The sequence below is a fragment of the Drosophila grimshawi genome, unplaced genomic scaffold, assembly GCF_018153295.1.
Source record: "Drosophila grimshawi isolate 15287-2541.00 unplaced genomic scaffold, ASM1815329v1 contig_848, whole genome shotgun sequence".
NCBI classification, from domain to species: Eukaryota; Metazoa; Arthropoda; class Insecta; order Diptera; family Drosophilidae; genus Drosophila; species Drosophila grimshawi.
Window position 1 is genome coordinate 6,817,463 of NW_025063692.1, and position 20,218 is coordinate 6,837,680.

Genomic DNA, 20,218 nt, shown 5'->3' on the forward strand with positions numbered 1-20,218 from the left:
GTACAATACAACCATATAGCCTGAACGAAACCCAAGCTGCAAACCAAAAGCTCAGATCGTCTGAAGCAAATCGCAAAATCGCATTCATGAAATCACATTCAATAATAACAACTTTTCATTCTTGTTCTTGTCTCTGTACTGTCCATAAATGTGTGCGTTTCTTTCATCAAAATAGTGCCCAACAATTGCTTTTAACAATGTATGTGTATATGTGCGTGTGTGTGTGAGCGTGTGTGCGTGTGTGTGCGTGTGTGTGCGTGTGTGTGTGCGTGTGTGTGGGTGAATGTGTGACACAATTTGACAGCTTTTTGTGGCGAACCATGGAAGCCTTCTTCACATCCCAAAGAATAGTCAATAAAACACATACGAGAAACCTGCAAGACAGTTGGCGAAAAAGTCTGTTCTAAATTCAAGTACAACCGGAATTGAATACCTATAATTGCGTTATTGAATATTTACATTCTTTGATACGTAAGCTTTCTCAAAAAGGTCGCACAGCGTTGACTAAAAAACATTCTAAATTTGTAATTGAATAAAAAAAATATTCTGTAATTGGAATTTTCAAGCATTGGACAACTTTTGAACGTGTATCATGCAAATGATTTCTTACATTTCCACTGCATTTTTTGAGGCGCAGATGTATTCCGTATTCCGTATCCTTATTTGCATTACAAATGCTCATCAGTCATATGAAATGTGCTTTTCTATACGTTCTCTCACAAATTTGTTTCGTACTTCGTAAATGGGAACTTTTCAATAAATTCGAATGAGTTTAGCACACACTGAACACAGATTGAGGTCCATGTGAAATGTGAATGTGAAACGCCCGCTTAATAATACTATTTGTACGTAGCATTACAGAACTAACGATAAACATAAATACATAATAATAAATTAGTGCAATAACCAACTAAAAAGTGAAATGAAAAGAAAAAAGAAAAAGCAAAAATGAAATCTACATAATTTAAATGATTGAACTCGTTTTACTAGCCTGTAAATAGGTTGTAAAGCCCTGTTTTTACGTTATGATAATACCGAAAACTAGCCACAAATACCTAGCATGCAGCGTTAATATTTTAGAATTTCATATCTGAAAATATCAGCAGCTTTTTACCACACCACTCAAAATACTAGATGCTAGTTACTAGATACTGTATAATTGAAACAAAAAAAACACAAACCAACAAATTAGTAACTCTCATGCATATCATCTAATCACGGAACAACCAATCCATATGCCAAAGCTTTGTAGCTGTCACAATCATAGCTGTTTACAGCTTATCGAAAGCCTCACGAGCTCTTGTGCATAGTTTATAGTAAAACCCATTTGAATTAGAGAGTAGTTCCATTATTATCTATGTACATACGTAACGCACACAAAATGAAAACAAAATGATGTAAAAATTTCCCTGTCGATATTTTCGGTGTGATTTTCTGCAATCTTAACGCTAAAAAAAAAAAGAAAAAAGAACAATACAACAAAATGAAAAAAAAAAGAAAAAATATATATAAATAATTATTCGATAAACACATTATATAACCGCACAACAAAAATGTTAAACACTCAACACATTTCCAGAGGCAATTTTGTCAAATTTTTGCACATTAATCTTTTTTAATTTGATTCCAATTTACCCATAATGGGTTTTGTGGTCTGATATTTATAGCAATTATACATATATAGATATATTCGGCACAAACATTTTATGCTGCTGAGATTTCCATTTCACATTTATGCTTGGTTTACTCAAGCAGATAATGTAATCCTCAGTTCGTAATATGTGGTTAACTATATATATCTCCATAATAAAAGAAATGAAAATAAAAAATTGCTTTCTGTAAAAAAAAAAAACAAAAAAAAAAAACAAATCAAGTGCTACACGATTTCCACAACTTTGCTTATAAACTTGATGATTCTTCCACCTCCTGCCCACTAGGTTGCGAAAAGTTAAAATGGATCAGCGCAAACTAATGGATAACGCAAACACAATAACCGATATGGCCAAGGTAACTAGCAAACCATCATTTCTACAGATTGTACACACACAATCTTAAAATCAACTTAAAATCTAACATTATTCACAGACACAAAATACGGTTTATGAAATCATTTCGGACATGTCGAGCCGTCAAGATGCCATCGAGGAGCGTCTTACGAATCTAGAGGACAAAATGCAAAGCCTACAAGTGAGTAATTAATACCATTATTTCCATTACAACATATTTATCCAAAGAGTTTTGGAATTTTTTTGAATATATCCATCCCAAAGTATGGCTGAACTAGTAGTTTTCAAATGTTGACAACATTTAATATCCAATGAAAATTTGATTGAAATGTGTTGTAGAGGAAATTGAGATATATGAAATAGAATTGTAAACACTATTTATATAATATATAATACTACAGGAGCACATGGAGAGCCTTCCCGATCTATTATCGCGCTGTCTGACCCAGCATCAGGAGCGCATCGAGCAACGACGTAACTTTCTACATCCGGATACAGCAGCAGCTGCCATACAGCCCATACAGCCACCCACTCCCCAATCCATGTTCAATGCGGCTCCAATGCTGTTCCCCCATTCGAGGTAAGCGATTGAAAGCATAGCTAATAAGCAATTGCATCACAAACATCATCAACAGCGACATCACATCAATGTCACATTTACCACATACATATCATATATCACATATCCCATTTCTTGCTAACACATTTGAATTCCACTGAATGATGACATCTCAGATATGTATGTATGTCTTAAAAGTTTACTAAAACAATATGAAATTATATATATATATATATATATATCGATTGGTATTTGCAATTGAGAATGTTGTTCAGTGGTGTTCAACTATCAAATCATTTGTGTGTATGCTGTGTGAGCCATTGGGCTAAGTATGTTGTAAGAACTTCAGTAGGACTTAGGACCCAACACGTAAAATCCGAAAAGCCCGTTATTACAATTTGTGGACATCTTCTTCTATGCAAGATTCATGTGAATATTTTTTGATGATGAATGATGTCTGTGAGTGCTATCAATTTGCATTTTGTATTTTTGAAAAAAAAAAAATATATATAAATATATATATAGAGATATATGTATACTTATATATGTATATATAAAAGATTTGCGAGATTTTTTTTTGTTGATTTCATTGGCTTAAAATGCATACCATGGCTTTTATCTCATATCATTAAGTATTCCAAATGATTTTTTTGGCATTTTGATCGAGCTCACACACATTAACACATTGACAAACCATAATAATAATAATAATTACAATAATAATTTGAAAATTAATTGAATTAATTAATAAATGCAATCTGTTTCGATGGTCGCAAAATGATCTAATTGAGAATTAACATACTGCTTTTTGCATAGAAGTGTACCCTCATCCAATAACGCCGCTGCTACTTACCATTGGCCAACAAGCCCTATTTTGCCACCTATATCTAGTAGAACACCACATTTAGTGCCTGATACTCACATGCCATCAAATGGATCTGCAGTTAATAGCTACGCATCTTCCAACAAATACGGCAGCTGAATATCAGAAAGAGAGCGCTCCAACTCCGTGATTAACATCGAGATGCATACAATAAGGCCAACTACGTCAACTACAATAACAACAGCTACTACAATATCCGCATTCGCATCCACATTCGCATCCACATCCGCAAGCACATTTACGTCAATACCAATACCCATGTCGAGGTCCTTGTCGCCAACTCTGATGGAGACAGCACTGAGGCATCGTTTGCATTCACCATCGTCGTCTCTGGAACCGGAACAGCTCTTTGAACTGACAGATTTTCATCAGCCGTACTCGTATCTACAGTCACATCCGCATCCGCATTCGCATCCGCATTCGCATCAGCATCCGCATTATCGCATCGTTGAGAATATACCAGCTATATTGGAGGATGCCGAGTCCGCAATGATTATGAACAGGAACAGTTCAAGAATTCAAGCGATAACAGCGGATATTTCAATGACGGAATCGATAACAACAAACATCGATAGCGATGCCACCGCGACAACGACAACGACGACGACGACGACGACGGCGACGAATGCCCCAAAAAAGATTACAGAGAATAAGTTTACTAGGAAAAGAGAACGTGTATGCAATAATAGTAGTAATAGTAATAATAATACAAGTAATAGTAATATTAGTAATTCTACAAGTCTAATTTCGAAATCGGCCTTTTGTAAATAAGCCTCTTCGAAATGAGAAAAACAAAAGTCAGACGTTAGCATATATACATGTGTATATATTTATATATATGTGTACATATATATGTATATACATATATATATATATATATGTATATACATATATAAATATATATATATAGATATATGCACATAGTTGTCTCTGTATATATATACAAGAAGGTATATTTTTTTTTCTAAGCATAGGATATTAATGGTAATTTTCAAAAAACTATCTAGTGTAATTGAAATTAAACTACAAAGCATAGCAAATAACATTTGTGTGTGTGTGTGACTCGATGAATGATTAAATCAATAGATCCTCTCCCATTCAACTATCCTAGGATAGAGCAACAACAATACAGTTACACATAGCAATTAGGTTGAGTGCTTGTTTCATAGAGAGCAAAATTCCCAACAACAAAATAAATACAAATACCAAGTCTACAAACCTTCAAGTACAAGTTCAAGTTTAGCAATTGAGAAATAGGCATATCCGATCTTTGGAAGTACATAATACACACTATATCTTTTTTTTGTATAGTATAAACAGGTAAATCCATGTCCTTTGTCCGTGTATTTTTGTGAGCCTGGAGACGGCAAATTTTTGGGTATGTGGGCTCTCATACTAAGTAGTAAACGAATATTAGGCATATCAACAGAAAAAGCTGCTGCCTCCATAGCTCCGAAAATAATTCCTATCCTCAACCTTATAGACATATAATATTTCATATGGAATAGTACAGATAGTTTAGTAACTCTATAAAACTTTCACCTGGTTTGCAGACTTGGTATTCACATAGTCCCCAAAAGTCCCAAGAGTTTGCTTATGTGTGTGTGTGTGTGTGTGTGTGTGTGTGTGTGTGTGTGTGTGTGTGTGTGTGTGTGTGTATGTGTGTGTGTATGCTTATAGGTAAACAGCAAAAATATGTTTATACGAGTATTCAAATTGTTGCATGTATGTTACAAACCCAAAGGAATCATGTTGTTGTCTATAAACAAAAACTAATACTGTACCACATATACATACATACTAAATACTAGTCCTGGCTTTAACGTATAACATTTTATAAAATGAAAATATACCAAAAAAAAAAGAAGAGATTTAAAATGTAAACGCAAAAGAACTAAAAACCAAGAATAATAAACTCAATTAAGAACCTGACTAGCTTTTGAGAGAGGTACGAGATAAATAAAACTAAAGAAAAACAAACAAAAAAAACCCCTAAAAGAACAATTTTAATTGAATTTTGTAATATATTTAAATACCCAAATAAAAAACAAAACTAATTCACTTAAATATACAAAGATTAGTTGTAATATAAACAAAAAGAAACCAAAAAAAAAAAGAAATTAATAATAATTGTAGTTAATAGCAGAGTGGCCGAGCTACGTAAGTTTTCTAAAGATTCTAAAAGGAAATGCATAGACATACTATATATAAAGTATTAACTGAGAGCATCGAAGTTAATTTTTTTTTAATAGGTAAACGAGATATAAATAAAATGAGAAACAAAAATGTATAAAACGCATAGCTGCAAAAAGTTTTTAGGCATGTCGTAAATCAAAACAAAACAAAACAAAAAAAAAAAAAAAACAGAGAAAAACCAACAAAAAAATCCAAGTTCAACAAAGTTATACAACTGAATTCCCCAATCGAACATGCCAAGTTGCCGCCGCACAAGCAGGGAACCCGAAATGATTAACAGAATGTGACAACCAAAGCAAAGCACATTGCAACCAAGCTACTCAAAATGCATCAATTCGATCTCCATATGTTTGACACAAGTCGCAAGCGCGTCAATTATAACCCTCACACACTTTTGGTAGTGAAAACATTCCAATTAGTAACCACTCCGATTATAGCTGTGTTCCCTATTCGTTGCAATCCCCTCACAACGTTCCAAGTAACGTTCATGCTGTCTTTAATCCAATCATCTCTTAGTTCATCGATCTGGCCGCACTAAAAAATATCGTACGCTTCTGAACATTTAAAAAACGCTCATGAAATTCGCATAGCATATAAAGTTTTAATGCCAGTTAACGCGAATAATTCCCCAGAGCCGCAACCCATTTTTTCGATCTGTGTCAAAGTATCTAAACTTCAGCGACATTACAAGCCCAAGTTCCCCTGTCTGTAGATTGATATATGTACTACTACTTAAATAATTAGCTGACATTTAATGCGAATTCTAAACCAAAATTAAATATATTCTCAATTGCAGTGAGTCCACAGATAGCATCATCAATGATTCGGAAATATAGAAAATACAAAATAATACCTAGAAATACCAAACTAAGAAAGAAAAGCCTAAAAAATACCTTAAAAATGTATACCTATTTATATAATATTGAATATTTAAATTGAAATGAACGTTCAAGACTGCTGTCAAAATAGCTTTATCACAATAAAAAAAAACACACACACACATACATACATACATACATCAAACGAACACGGTGGACAAAGAACACAAAATCGATGTAAAAAAAAAAAAAAAAACATCAAAAAAAAAACAAAGAAAATTGAAATGAGGAACTCTATATATGAAATTCGCCCAGCTTTAATGTTATGTACTAAAATGCATATTTGGGTTTCAACACTCCAACAAAACTACAACAAGAACAACAACAAGAACAAAACAGAACAGAACTTATACATATATGATACCAAGAAAAATTTTTGCCGTTTGAACTGGTTTCCTTAACACAATACCTAAAACTAGAAAGAAGAAAAACCAAAAACCAAAAAAAAAAGACAAAAACAAAAACAAAAAGAAAACTTTGATATGAGGGACCGAAATTAAAAGACAGGTCTTAATTATACACAACCAAAAATAAAATCCTTTAACTGATGCCTAAATCAAAATCGAAACCATTTAACAATATTTACATGGCTGCTACTACAATTAGTTGATGACATCAAGTGTCGTAAGCTGAATAGAATCCCACAATTTTGTTAGGCCCACAGTAGTGTGTACAGTGGTTCAAAGGCATCGGAAAATGTGTACATTAAAATCAAAGTAAAATATTCAAAATCTTCAATAGAAACACTTTTAGAGATATATATTTAGACTTACTTAAATATTTATAGTGCCGGCTTTTTCTTTGTACTGAGGCAGTCTTTTTAACAAAATCAATTTTGGTTTTTATTTATATACATATATATATATATTATTTTCTGGGGACCACTGTGCACAGTGCATTTCATTGAATATGTATGTATTGAGGATGTGTTCCATATGTGTATTCTACTTGTATTGTATGTGTGTGTGTGTGTGTAAGTGTTCTTCTGAACAGCGAAACGTAATACTACACATAAGGTACTACGAAAATCACAAAGTGTTGCACAGCTTCAGTTTGCACACATTTCTAGCTAACTGAGTTCATCAAAATAACGCAAAGAAAGTGAAAACCCAAATTACAGCAACCGATTAGATACTGAACAAGAACAACCAGAAACTAGCAAGAAAAAACAAACAACAGATTTTGGTATATGTATTTACACTGTACAGTTAATGGTTAAACAGCGACAGCTTACAAAAGATGTTTAAAACTAAAATAGAAATCCGGCCTTGACGGAATAGTTAACGGCATAGTATAGTAAACACCATTAAATGAGAAAACAAAACAAAGAAAACTATAACATGGGTTACACATACTATATACAATATATACATGTAAAGGCGGTCTAACAACAACAACATAAACAACAACAACATACTATATACTATACATATACTATACTATATACCAACCAAAAAAAAATGATAAGAAATACACTACAAGATCATATTTGACTTTACATGTATTATAGTAATGTATTCAGTAGTTGAACGGAAGCCGAAGCAAAGACCAATTTATTAAGCATAAACAATTATGTTAAACTAAACAATAAAAACAAAAAACAAAAAAAAAAACGGATAAATAATAAATTGAAGAAATGCGAAACAATTTTTATTATACCATAACGAAAAGCAAGCAGATTAAGTAAATAAAGATGAAACAAAAATTAACTAATCCAAACTTTAAACAAAAAAATAAGTTAAAAGCTAAAAATAAAAAATAATGAATAAGAAAGCAAAAACCCAAAAGTTTCTAAAAGAAATGAAAGCAAAATATATATAAAAAAAAATTATGTAATTTACATACAATTCAGTGGCTAAAAAAAAATAGTTTATTTTGAATTAACGGTATAGTATATTTAAATTAATATTGTTATATATCTTATCGAGGAACCGTGTTTTGCAAAAGCTTTAATATTTAGGGTGCCTACATTTGCTAAATTAGTATTTTACGGTTTAAAAAAAAATTAAATAAAAACAAACACAACAATACAAAATACACACACTTTCACAACGGATACACATACACACACACACAGACAAACAGACTACAATTACAAATTAACAAGAATTTTAAAATGTAGTCCTTAAATGCATAAAATGATGTAATGTCGAATGATAAACACGATTGAAAAGGAATCCATTTGCGTTTATTTCAAAAATGTACACAAAGTAAAACAACAAATAAATTAAAAACAAAAAAATAACAACAATTACTTAAAAAAAAAACAAAGATATATATATTGTATTTGGGATATGAATTTTAAGAATGTTTATTAGATTTACGATTTGTTATTTTGTATACATATATGTATGTAGTATAAACTGATCTGATTTTTTTTTTTTGCTCATTAAGCATTTACCTCGTAAGAATTCCCCCTATTTATAGCAAATTTACCATTACATAAATCAATTGATGTACTGTTATAATGTACACACCGAAAGCAAACAAATGGACAAAAACTAATTTAAAAAAAAAAATGATAAGGAAATGAAAATTACAAGCAAACAAAAATCCAACAAAATTGAAAGAAACATTAAGTAAAATGTAAATTATTAATTAATGAAGAAAATTGAAAAATTTTAAAATAATAAAGGGCTTTGTATGAAAATATCTGTATCTGTTTTATTTAGTGAAAAATTTTATAAAAAATAGTCGAGGCGCGTGATATACATATGAGAACTTACAGTCTCTGAGATCCGAGTGTTCATACAGACGGACAGACGAGGACATCGCTGTATCGACTCGCCTATTGATCTTGATCAATAATATATACACTTTATGGGGTCGGAGATGCTTCCTTCTATCTGTTACATATGCAAATTTGCAGAAAAACATTTTCAACTTGTTCAGAATATATAAAAAAATAATGCTCCAAGTTAGGTTGCTGCATTGGCTAAGTTCATAAAGCAGAGCAAAAGTTGAAGCATACCTTCAGGAGCACAGAAGCGAAGGATCATGGGTTCTTCGGAGATGCCAAACTTGTAAACATCTCACACACGCAAGGCGAACAGAATTGTGTAATATACAAAAAATCCTTGTTTCCTCTAAAACTACAACAACGGCTTGTGTTCAGTTGGTCAGTTGGTTCCCGGTCAGAGCAAAATATAGAGCAATTTCCTGTTATCAAAAAACCTTTTAAAGCTGTTGAAAGAAAAATTCGAAGGAAATGGTGCATTAGAATTGAAGGACAAGAACCATTAAGAATTGAAATTGGTCTTTAATTCGACGTCGCGACTTCAGAACTGAACTTTTTAATATGTCATTATGACCGAACGTTAAAATTTCAATACAAGAAAATAACAATAATAATAATAATAATTTTTGTTAATCTATAGCAGAGCCTTTGGCATCATAGAAGCTGGAGCTGATGTACAACTAGGGCATATAATACCATATATGTATATATATATATATATATATATATAGATACACATATATGTACATAATACGATATGATTAATTTCCGTTTCATCCTATGTGCTACGGCCACACATATTATAGAGCTTCTGCCGGAAGAAGCCCATCTTATCCGATTTCGCTTGAACAGCCCTTTTCGCCGCCAAGTCGCTCTTGAACAGAAGCCAATTGCGTCGAGTTTCCGGATCGGCTGGTCCCCACTTCTGGCTGGGCTTCAGCGAATCCACGAAACTCTATGAAAATGCACAGATTATATATGTATGGCAATCTTCTAAATATATGTATTGTTAACTTACCTTGGCAATGCTGCCAGTCCTATGGTTGTGAACATACCACCAGCCCCAAAGTGGAAATTGTGAAGCGCCTATAGCAAAGAGCAGCCAGCCAGCAACTAAAAAATATAAATATGATAATAAATATAAAAGTACATTAAAAGTGATTCTACAAGTTGACGCTTACCATCTCCCGCAACGGGAAAGTATATATCGCTGTACTTGATGGGCGTAATCGTTACCATGGAATAAATGAATATTACAATCATCATAATTGGTGTGAAGATGAGCCAACACGCACGCCAGTAGAGAGATACTCTCTTATTCGACATAAATTCGATGTCATCGCAAAAGTTTGATACACCTTGAAAATATAGACAATTTAAATGAATTGATGTAGCTTATACTTTGCATATATAATAATATTGTGCCAAAGCGGAGGAAAGAAAGAAAGTGATTCTGTCAGTAGAAACCATTTCATTCTTTTCTTCACAAGGGGACTTTAGCTGTAGCTTACCATATATCCAAGCAATGCCAACCAGCTCAAAGATGGCCAAAATAAAGACAACATAGGTGCCACCATAGAAGTCCACCAGCGTTAAGATCCATTGACCACCCTATAGCCAAAATAATATCTGAAGACCACTTCAAAACAACAACAAAAAATGCAAAACTTACGGGTGTTACGTAGACCAGACCCATAAGAAAACCACATATGGATGTTACCAGTGCGACCTTCCAATACTTCCACTTGAACTGATCACAGATAATGGTCACAATCGTGCTCTGCAGCGCCACAATCGATCCAATGCCCAAAACGAACAGCATAAAGAAGAAGAGCGCGGAAAAAAGCTGTGGCACGGCATTAAACTTCGAGATGGCGTCCGGATAGGAAATGAATGCCAAACCAGTACCACTTCGCACCACATCCCTTATATTCTCCACCTTTAGATTGTGCGCCAAATTGCCAAGTATTGCAAATATCGTAATGCCACCCAACAGACTAGTTAGTGTATCCAAAGTGGTCACGATCATCGCATCCCTATAAAATCAAATTAATATTAATAACATCATAATTTGCACACTTCTTTTCTGCACACACCTGTAAATGGGATGATCGAAGCGATTATAGGAGGAAAACATAATGATCGGTCCACTGCCGACGGCCAGCGAGAAGAAGCATTGGACAACAGCCTCCTTCCAGACGGTGGGATTAAGCAGTTCACCCCATTGGGGCTCCAGAAAGAAAATGATGCCATCGACAGCGCCCTCCAAAGTGACAGCGCGACCCAGCAAAGTGAAGAGCACCACATAGGGAAATAGTGCCAGGAAATAGGCTGCCTTGCCGGAGCTTTTAACACCACGCATTATCACCAGGAAAATGACAATCCAGGAAACGAATAGAGCAATCGTTAGCTTCCAATCTGGGTTGCCTACGCCATCCGATATATCCGTTTTCTCGTTGATAACAACATCACTGCAAATAAATTCAATATTAATATATTTTATTTATTTTTTTAGTTTTCAGAATGATTTCCATTTTATTGCGATTTTCTGTGTTACTCACAGAAAATAAAGTTCCGAGCTACTTTGCAGCTTCGCTGGGGTATCAGTAGCTCGAGTTAATGCCGAACTACCGTTAGTCATCATAGTTTCTATATATTCGGCTGGTCGGGAGTTAACACAATTTATCCAAGTGTCCCGGCAAGTGGACCACGGCAAATCCGCTTGGAACGAGACAGCCAAATAGTAGAGGGTCAAGGCTAACAGCGATGAGTAATAGCTTATAATGCAGATGGTGCCAAAGGCTTGACCATAGCCGACACCTAAAAATGAGGGGCATATCGACCAGATCTTGACGGTGCCTTGGCTCGTAAACTGTCCCATTATCATTTCCAGATAATACATGGGCTTTCCTAAAGTTGTAAATGTGGCATTAGCTTATACACCTAAGTGCATGTATATCAATATATATTTATACAATACCGATCATAAAGAGCACTATAATATATGGTATCAGAAAAGCACCGCCTCCATTCTCATATGCCGTAAATGGGAAACGCCAGATATTGCCCAAGCCGACAGATACCGATATACACGACATTAAAAATTCCAAGCCATTGGACCAATTGGTTCGCTCGATTTTCTTTTTTTGTGCCTCCTTCTCATTGTTCTATAAAAAAAAGATGTTAATATTTTATATATATTGAATAGTTTTAGCAATAATTACCGAACAATCGAAACAGTTTTCAGAGTTTAAATTGAAAATATATTCATTTTAGATACTAGAAAAATTGCCTATATACACACATATGTATATTATAATTATATTTAACATATGAGCAATAAAATCTTTAGTACAAACAAGTTCACTTTTGGAGTGAGGTAAGATAAAGGAAGTCATAGAAGAACCATTGCACAAATTCAACCGAAGGACGTCGAAGGAACCATTTCAATGTCCAAGGACCGCCCCTAGTCGCTTAACACAGATATAAAAACTTTATAATAACTGTATATATATATATATATTCCTGTACAAAAAGTATTTGTAAGCTGACGAATATGTTCCCATTTCTTTTGGACTATTTCTGCCGTCATGTCAGCAAAGATACTAATCGAAATGTCAATCGTCACCAAAATACTTGTATGATAACAACGTGTACATAGACATTTTTTGTTTTATTTGTCGTTTTAAGTGTGCACATAATTCCCGAGCAACAGTTAATATTTGAGCACAACAAACACTCGGAATACCAGTGCGCAATGTTTAAATAAAACAAACCTGTTTCAAGTTCCAAGTTGGCAATGCTGCGAATACGATCTAGATAACCATCCACTACATATGTATGTTTATTATGCCGACGACAGTGACAAGATGTTTGAAAATGTCCCAAAAATTAAAACATTTCATATACAAACACAGACAGAAATACCACATATGCTGGCATACTCAAGTTTGGTTAACCTTGCACCCAAATGGAGCTTACTTCTATCATCTATCTATCTTGGCCAACAATTAAGATCAAAATAATTGGGTAAATAAATCTTGATCAGCATCAACAGCCGAACCGTGTGGATTTCAATAGCTAAGACCGGGTCACAGGGTAACTACTAGTCGAGCTCCCTTTCGACCAATATACAAAAGCCAGAGATTGTTCCGTTAGCAACTATATATGACTTGTCTCTTCTACAGATATGTGCTTAACCGTTAATCGCATTGCTCATCTGATCAAATTTCAAATTATGTCACATTGTTGAAAATGCATACAAAGATATATGTACATATTTATGCATATACACTCAATGAATATATACATATAAAACACCGTATCAAAATATTAACTTAGGCTAGCAACATCTCGGCAGATATAAACTTGTCGACTTGGATAACATTCAGAGTGCGTTCTATCGGCGATGGGGCAAACATTGCGCCACATATTATTGGGCATATAGAACAATTATTTTATTGTGCTGTACTACCAATGACGTTAAGTAAAGCAAAGCCGCGCAGGAAATAAATCGCAGTTAAATTATTAAGAAATTTGATTTATGAATTCGGATAAGATTACAATTGCTTTGACAGCGCGTGACAATTAGTCAACTTGGGCCACGATCACAATCCACATCCAAAGGAACCAACGAACCCCCAATCAAACAAAGAAAATAAGGAAACAAAGAAAACAAGTAATTGGCATTAACTTGGCTGAAATACGACGCAGCTGTGACAAATGCTGGGTAATTATACTAACCACTCAATTTGAATATTGCACGCGACTTTTTCGCATTCACAATGAGTTCTCACTTATGTCTGATTAAACCCTGGGCCTGGTTACAGCACAACATTGGCAACAATCAAATCGGTTGGGAAAAATACTTAATAAAAATAAACAAGATTCCGCTGAATGATCGCTCTTATGACAGTGCAGAAACGAAAAGCCCCAATCAAAATGCAGTGACTCATTAATAATATATGCGATATGGATTTATACACTTGCATTGTGGTTTTATACATTGCATCAACCAGTCGAAAACCAGTTAATTAATCAGACAACAAATCAGCAGCCTTCTAAATTATGAACTAATAATAATTAAAAGGAGGGTGTCTCACAGGATCCGGAACCGGAACCGGAACCGGAACGGCAACCTTACCTTACCGATTGAAATTACGGGAACCAATATTATTAACCAATATTTAAATAAGAAATAAAATATTTATATAATTTCATAAGCTTTACATCCCAGAACCGGTATCGAAATTCGATTCGATTTGGCGCCCTGTCTCAGAAACTTTGATCTTTGATCTTACTGATCACAGATATCATAATAGGCAAGCACATACTCATACTTTATTCTAGTAGTTATTATAGATATATCGTGTATTGCTATTTATTTATAATGTTAAATTATTTTCTATGATTGCAAATGCTGATTTTCTTCCGGAGAATATGCATATTTAAAAAATATCTGACATTTAATAATCATATAAGTGGTCTTAATGACAATGTTCTATTATTGTTTGTACAGCTTTTAAGTATTTTCCAGACAGTCTGTTAAGATACAAATACAGATACAGATACCCCTGTCTCCTTATCATGTAAGGTGAAGGGCCAGCGACAAAACGAAATTAAAAATAAAAAAAAAAAACAGAAAGTAAATAAAGACAAAAATGTGCGAATATTTTTTATTGAAGTTGAATGTACAGATAAATGTTAATCGAGTGGTTTGCTTAATCAAAATGTGTAAGACTTGTCCTAAAAAAAGATTGCACTTTATTGTATTTTACTCAATGGCATAACCATAATCGCATATCAATTTGTCAATACACTTGATTTATTTAGGGTACTAAAACCAGACAAGATCTCCAATGATCCACATAGATAACAGCACTTTGATATGTATCGTAATAATTGAAATTTAAGTGAGAATCCATAAAGATCTTAACGATCCACATAGATAAGCGTACTGAATGAGTAGATAAAAAAAAGCTTCAAGTGTTTTCAATACAGATACAATCGAAATGTATATCTCATACACAAAGAGCTAAGTAAACTTATTTTACGATCTGTTGGTTTAAATACATTTTAAACTTTCATATCTCGCAATGGGAAATACACTATATGATCTCATCGCATATGCATATAGATGTTAAAATAGATATACTGCCAATGTGATATTACAGAGGAACTGTAATTGTAATTTACAATTCATGTTTGACAAAAGTATTCGTGTAACAGCTTGGGGAAACACCTTGTCATAGTTACTATCTCGTGCAATGAATTATCAAGTAAGAACAAATCTTTATTCCCCTTTTCTCTGTCACAGGCTGTTAAACATTATCTTACTAGTTTCATTTATTTACTTCATTTTTGTTATTTTTGTTTTTTTATTATTATTGTTAGTAGGGCTAAGAAATGCTTGTGATCTTTTCCTCAATGATAAGTTGCCTTTTGGCACATTATATGTTAGCCAATAAAATCGTTCACTTGCTGAAAGACATTTGCGCTGTAAACTTGCTTTTATCGTTCACTTAGTATACGTGTGCATGACTGTATATAATTATCAAATATCGTTTTTAACAATCTCTGAGTAGATGTCTTTTGCACTCATTTCATTTGTACTCTACCCGTAATATTCAATCACTTAAATGGCGCGGGACAGTTCCATTAACTAGAAATTGACTTCATGGGCGTACTTAACGAAGGGAACCAAAGATCTAAATTAAAAATTATGCGTCATTTTAAGCCAAGACATTTACGAAAGCTTTACAAAGCTTCTTTTGAGTTTCAAGTGTAGATTATTGAATCGCTTAACTTGGTTTTCCTTTGTTTAGTTCCATTAAATGCAGTTTTTTATTGTTTTATATGCATGTGAATCTAATATATACTTAACTTTATCCCTTGAGTTTCAAATAAAACAAATTTTATAGATTTTTTTTCGTAGCATTAAAATGCAATAAACAAAATTTGATTTGTTAATTAAAGCTGTAATTGGCAAGGGATGTCCCCCAGCGGACGATACCGCCTACGCCCAGAAAATCAGCTTAAAGCAGTGCTAATTAAAATGCAGCGATTGAAAGGAGAAGTGGACGGGGGCACGGAAAGCATTTGTGTTCGTTCATAAGGTATGCGGAACTGCAACTGGAACTGGTACTCACATCTGTCTTGTTGTTGTTGTTGCTGTTGCTGTTGCTGCTGTCGTTAGTGTTGTTGTTGTTGCTGGTATTGCCTTGTGGATTACCATTATTGGCCCCGTTCTGTGGCATTGTCTTTAATTCCATGTTGCAAGGTGTTTATATTTTTTTTTTATATTTTTATTGTATTTTTTCATGCACTACCGCACATTAAATAAAACAGCAAAAAAAAAAAAAAAAATTTATAATTTACAAAAAATTAGCAACTAGTTGGAATGGAAATGGAAATTATAAACGCGGCGTAAATAATAACTGTTCAAATGATCGTTGTTTGTTTAATGAGTTTCATTAATGTTGAATCGAATAAACAATGGCCGGAGTCGCGAGTTGAGTTGTGATGCCGTGAATGCCACGGCTAGAACTGAACCAGCGGCAAGCTTTGAGCGCTTTAAGAACCATCCACAAAACGACTAACTAAAAACGGCAAACAGAGTCAAACAAGCGTATTGCAACTGAAATCAACAGGTACAACGGCACCGTACGGCAACAGGTGCGAGTACATCTAACGGGTACACAGCAAAAAATTAAGTCCGTACTCAGAAAGTTGCTTATTGCTCTTCTCTTTGAAGTTCAGCAATTTCGGATGTTCAAAACCTGGAATGCTCTCTCTCTCCCTCTCCCTCTCTCTCTCTCTCTCTCTCTCTCTCTCTCACTCTCACTCTCTCTCTCTCTCTCTCTCTCTTTATTTGAATTATTATACATCACGTGGAGAAAAATACATTTTACATGTTATTTATAGTAAGAAGAACTATAAATCTCGTTCGTATATGAAATACGCTTATAAGGCTTATAAATGTAGTCTGCATAAAGTGTGAATTAAAAATGAATTAATTAACATGCAATATATAACTCTTGAAAAACGTCATTGCATTGAGAGTAAATTTAACTCTGATTTAAATATTTTAGCTAGTTCAAGAAAAAAAATATATTCCTATGCTTTGAGTATTTTACACAACTTTCACTAAAAATGTCAACTTGAAATACAAATACTTCAAATTGCCCATTACTACAGACAGCCATTGTTTTTTAGTTTTTATTTTTTCTCATTTGTTCTGAGTCCATGTGCTTAAGTAAGTTAGGTAAGGTTAGTGTATAAATACAGTTGGCGTTTAAAAAGCGTTAAATCATCCAACATCATCGTCATCGTCATCATCATCATCATCATCAAAGGCAGCAACAATTTGGGCATGCGAGATATGAAAACAGAACTTCGTGTGCTAATCGTGCTTTAATATGAAAGTGTTAAGGAGCGACACAGACAGAGGAAGCGGTGAAGAGCAAGATATACATCATATGGCGGGGCTCTTCAAATAGCTATGATTAGGATTACTGAAAGCACTCGAAAGTAAGCATCATGGCAAAAGCGGGAATTGACGCATTGACGCATTTCCGCATTATTACTAATGTGCGGGTATCATTAACTATTATATACCCTATACCCAATATAAAAATTAACTAATATAGTTATTGATGCACTTCCTCAAGATAAATTACCTGATTTCCTCATCAAATACAAATGCGCGGGTATCCTTAACTAGAATATACCCTATAACCAAGAATAAAAATGCACATTATTGCCGAAAAAACAGTAAATGAATTGGCATTAAAGCATTTCTTGAATGACTTTACATTTTGTTTAACAATATCAATTTTTCGAATAATAATAATCAATAAGACATGGGAAATACATATGCCAAAAATGCAAGAATTTGTTGCTTTTTTTATTATGAGGGAGCTGAAATGATTATCTTAAAATTAATCATTTGGATTTTTTGACTAGTTCGATTTTCAACCCTTTCTTATGGGCGCCATTTGATAGAGTAATCAGATAATAATCGTATTCAATAAAATTGGAAATATTGGGAATCAAGTCCAACTACAAGTACAAATACGCATTTGGAATATTGCTTAGCAATTGAAGTCCGCATGCCGATAATAAAAAATAAATACCGCGACCCAGACGTAGACAAAAACGCAAAAACGTAAGAAGTCGATAACGAGTTTTATAAGACATATAAAGTTGACACTGTCCACGGTATACTAAGGTTATTAGAAGCATAAATATGTGGAATAGGTACGAATCATTTATAACTTCACATTAACCAGAACCATTAAGGAATACATGTGAAAAACAAAAGACCCAATTAGATATCGAAATACAAACTATTTGCACAATTGGCAACAAAGTGAATCAGTTAAATATGGTGTTCTCGAGGGCACACAACAGATAAAAAAACAGCAAGATAAAGTTTGTAGATTTTCAGTAGTTTTTATTTTTAATATAGTTTGCATTTTTATTTTATATTTAGTTAATAGCTAAGTTTTGTAAATTATTTTCACTTCAATGTGTCTATAAATTAATTCTTATTTTGTATTTATCGTCTCAGCATTACTAAATTAAAGAACAAAAAAAAAGTAGAATAATAACACAATAACTAGACGTTAAATTTAGTTTTAATATGTGCTCTCAATCATGTCAGTTTGTGTGTGTGCTGGTGTTAGTGTATGTGTTAGTGAAAGTGTTAGTGTATGTGTAAGTGTGTGTGTATTTTTTTATTTTATTTGATGTGTGTGTGTGTGTGTGAATATGTCAGTTAATCAGTTATCAACAATTGTACAAGTGAACATTTTTACATCGAGAAATTAAGACACTAAAAAGTTGACAACTTTTGCGTATATTTATAATAATAATGATAATCATAATCATAATCATAATCATAATCATAATCATTATGATAAGTAATATGTAATTTATATGCTACATAGAAGTATGTATTTATATAAGCTAGATAATAAGTATAAACTTTATTCAAAATCAGACAATAAAAAAAACAATAATCAAATAGCGCCGCACTTTTTACACTTCTACAAAATTTGCACTACAATTTTTTCCTTCTTTTTTTTGCTTCTTTTTTAATAGTTTTTTTTCGGTTTTTTTTGTTGTATTTTTATTTTTTTTTTGTATTTTGCGTGAGCCACTTGCGAATGGAGTGAGAAAAAACGGGGGAAACTCTCAAAGCTCCACTCGCTGCACAGCGAGAAAAAACGAATGGGATATGAGGTAGGGGGGAAGGAGAAAATAAACTCAAAAATTAAAAATGAAAAAACAAAATTGTAGGTAAGCAATTATAATAAAAACAAAATGACACGTCAAGTCTCATAAGTTGAAATATATATCTATATAATTATATACATATAATTACACATGTATTGTATGTAAGTATGTAAAAATATCATCACTTGTACGTTTTTTCTTTACTAAAAACTTAATTAGCCTTTTGGCAAACGAATTTGTTTAGCAATTCAAAATATAAAAAAAATAGTTAAATAAATAAATGTTTCCTTTTGTTTTTGCTTCTTTTTTTCTGAGGGGAGTGGGTGTATGTATGTGTGTGTGTGTGTGTGTGTGAAGTTATCTAAAGGTGTATTTTTGTTTGTTGTTTTGGTTATTTGTTGTGATATACGATATACATATAGATACACATATGCAACGCTTATTCTATACAAAACACGTCTAAAATTGTTGCTTTTCTGCGATAGAGACACACATCGTACATAATAATGTTAATGTTACTAAACTCATAGCACATCATTCTTCTGATCTATACATAAACATACTTTGCGGATTTATGTTCTTGCATCCGTTTGTCAACTGTTATTTTTATTTGTATTTTTTTTTTCTTTTTTTTTTTGTTCTTTTTTTGTGATAGAGAAAAATATGTTGATTGATTTGAAATACATTTACAAAAGGCATGATATATATTAAACTTAATAT

At 33.1% G+C, this 20,218-nt stretch overlaps 2 protein-coding genes across 3 annotated transcripts in view; one reads left to right on the top strand and one right to left on the bottom strand.

Moving 5' to 3' along the window:
• The window catches only part of LOC6566078 (small conductance calcium-activated potassium channel protein), a 72,306-nt gene extending 68,053 nt beyond the window's left edge, over positions 1–4,253 (top strand). Inside the window, exons 12-15 of one of the 2 annotated variants that reach the window (XM_032739054.2) lie at positions 1,938–2,007; positions 2,086–2,187; positions 2,408–2,586; positions 3,382–4,253. In XM_032739054.2, the coding sequence (XP_032594945.1) occupies positions 1,938–2,007; positions 2,086–2,187; positions 2,408–2,586; positions 3,382–3,547 (517 nt within the window). In that variant the 3' untranslated portion in view covers positions 3,548–4,253. The remainder of the gene's footprint in view (positions 1–1,937; positions 2,008–2,085; positions 2,188–2,407; positions 2,587–3,381) is intronic. The other variant, XM_032739055.2, reaches the window with a different exon arrangement.
• A 5,521-nt stretch (positions 4,254–9,774) lies between these two features.
• Positions 9,775–16,581, bottom strand: LOC6566079 (sodium-dependent nutrient amino acid transporter 1). The gene is made up of 9 exons (XM_001992139.3): positions 16,408–16,581; positions 12,240–12,426; positions 11,821–12,169; positions 11,356–11,730; positions 10,932–11,295; positions 10,771–10,870; positions 10,441–10,617; positions 10,278–10,372; positions 9,775–10,214 (listed from the first exon to the last, which is right to left on the bottom strand). Exons 1-9 carry the CDS (start codon positions 16,528–16,530, stop codon positions 10,038–10,040), a joined length of 1,947 nt encoding a protein of 648 aa, XP_001992175.2. The 5' UTR covers positions 16,531–16,581; the 3' UTR covers positions 9,775–10,037.
• Between the last annotated feature and the right edge of the window lie 3,637 nt (positions 16,582–20,218).

Coding starts and splice junctions, on each gene's coding strand:
- LOC6566079 (XM_001992139.3), bottom strand. CDS start 16,530: ATGGAATTAAAGACAATGCCACAGAACGGGGCCAATAATGGTAATCCA. Junction 12,427..16,407: donor ACAACAACAACAAGACAGAT/GTGAGTACCAGT, acceptor TTTTTTTTATAG/AACAATGAGAAGGAGGCACA. Junction 10,215..10,277: donor GGACTGGCAGCATTGCCAAG/GTAAGTTAACAA, acceptor GCATTTTCATAG/AGTTTCGTGGATTCGCTGAA.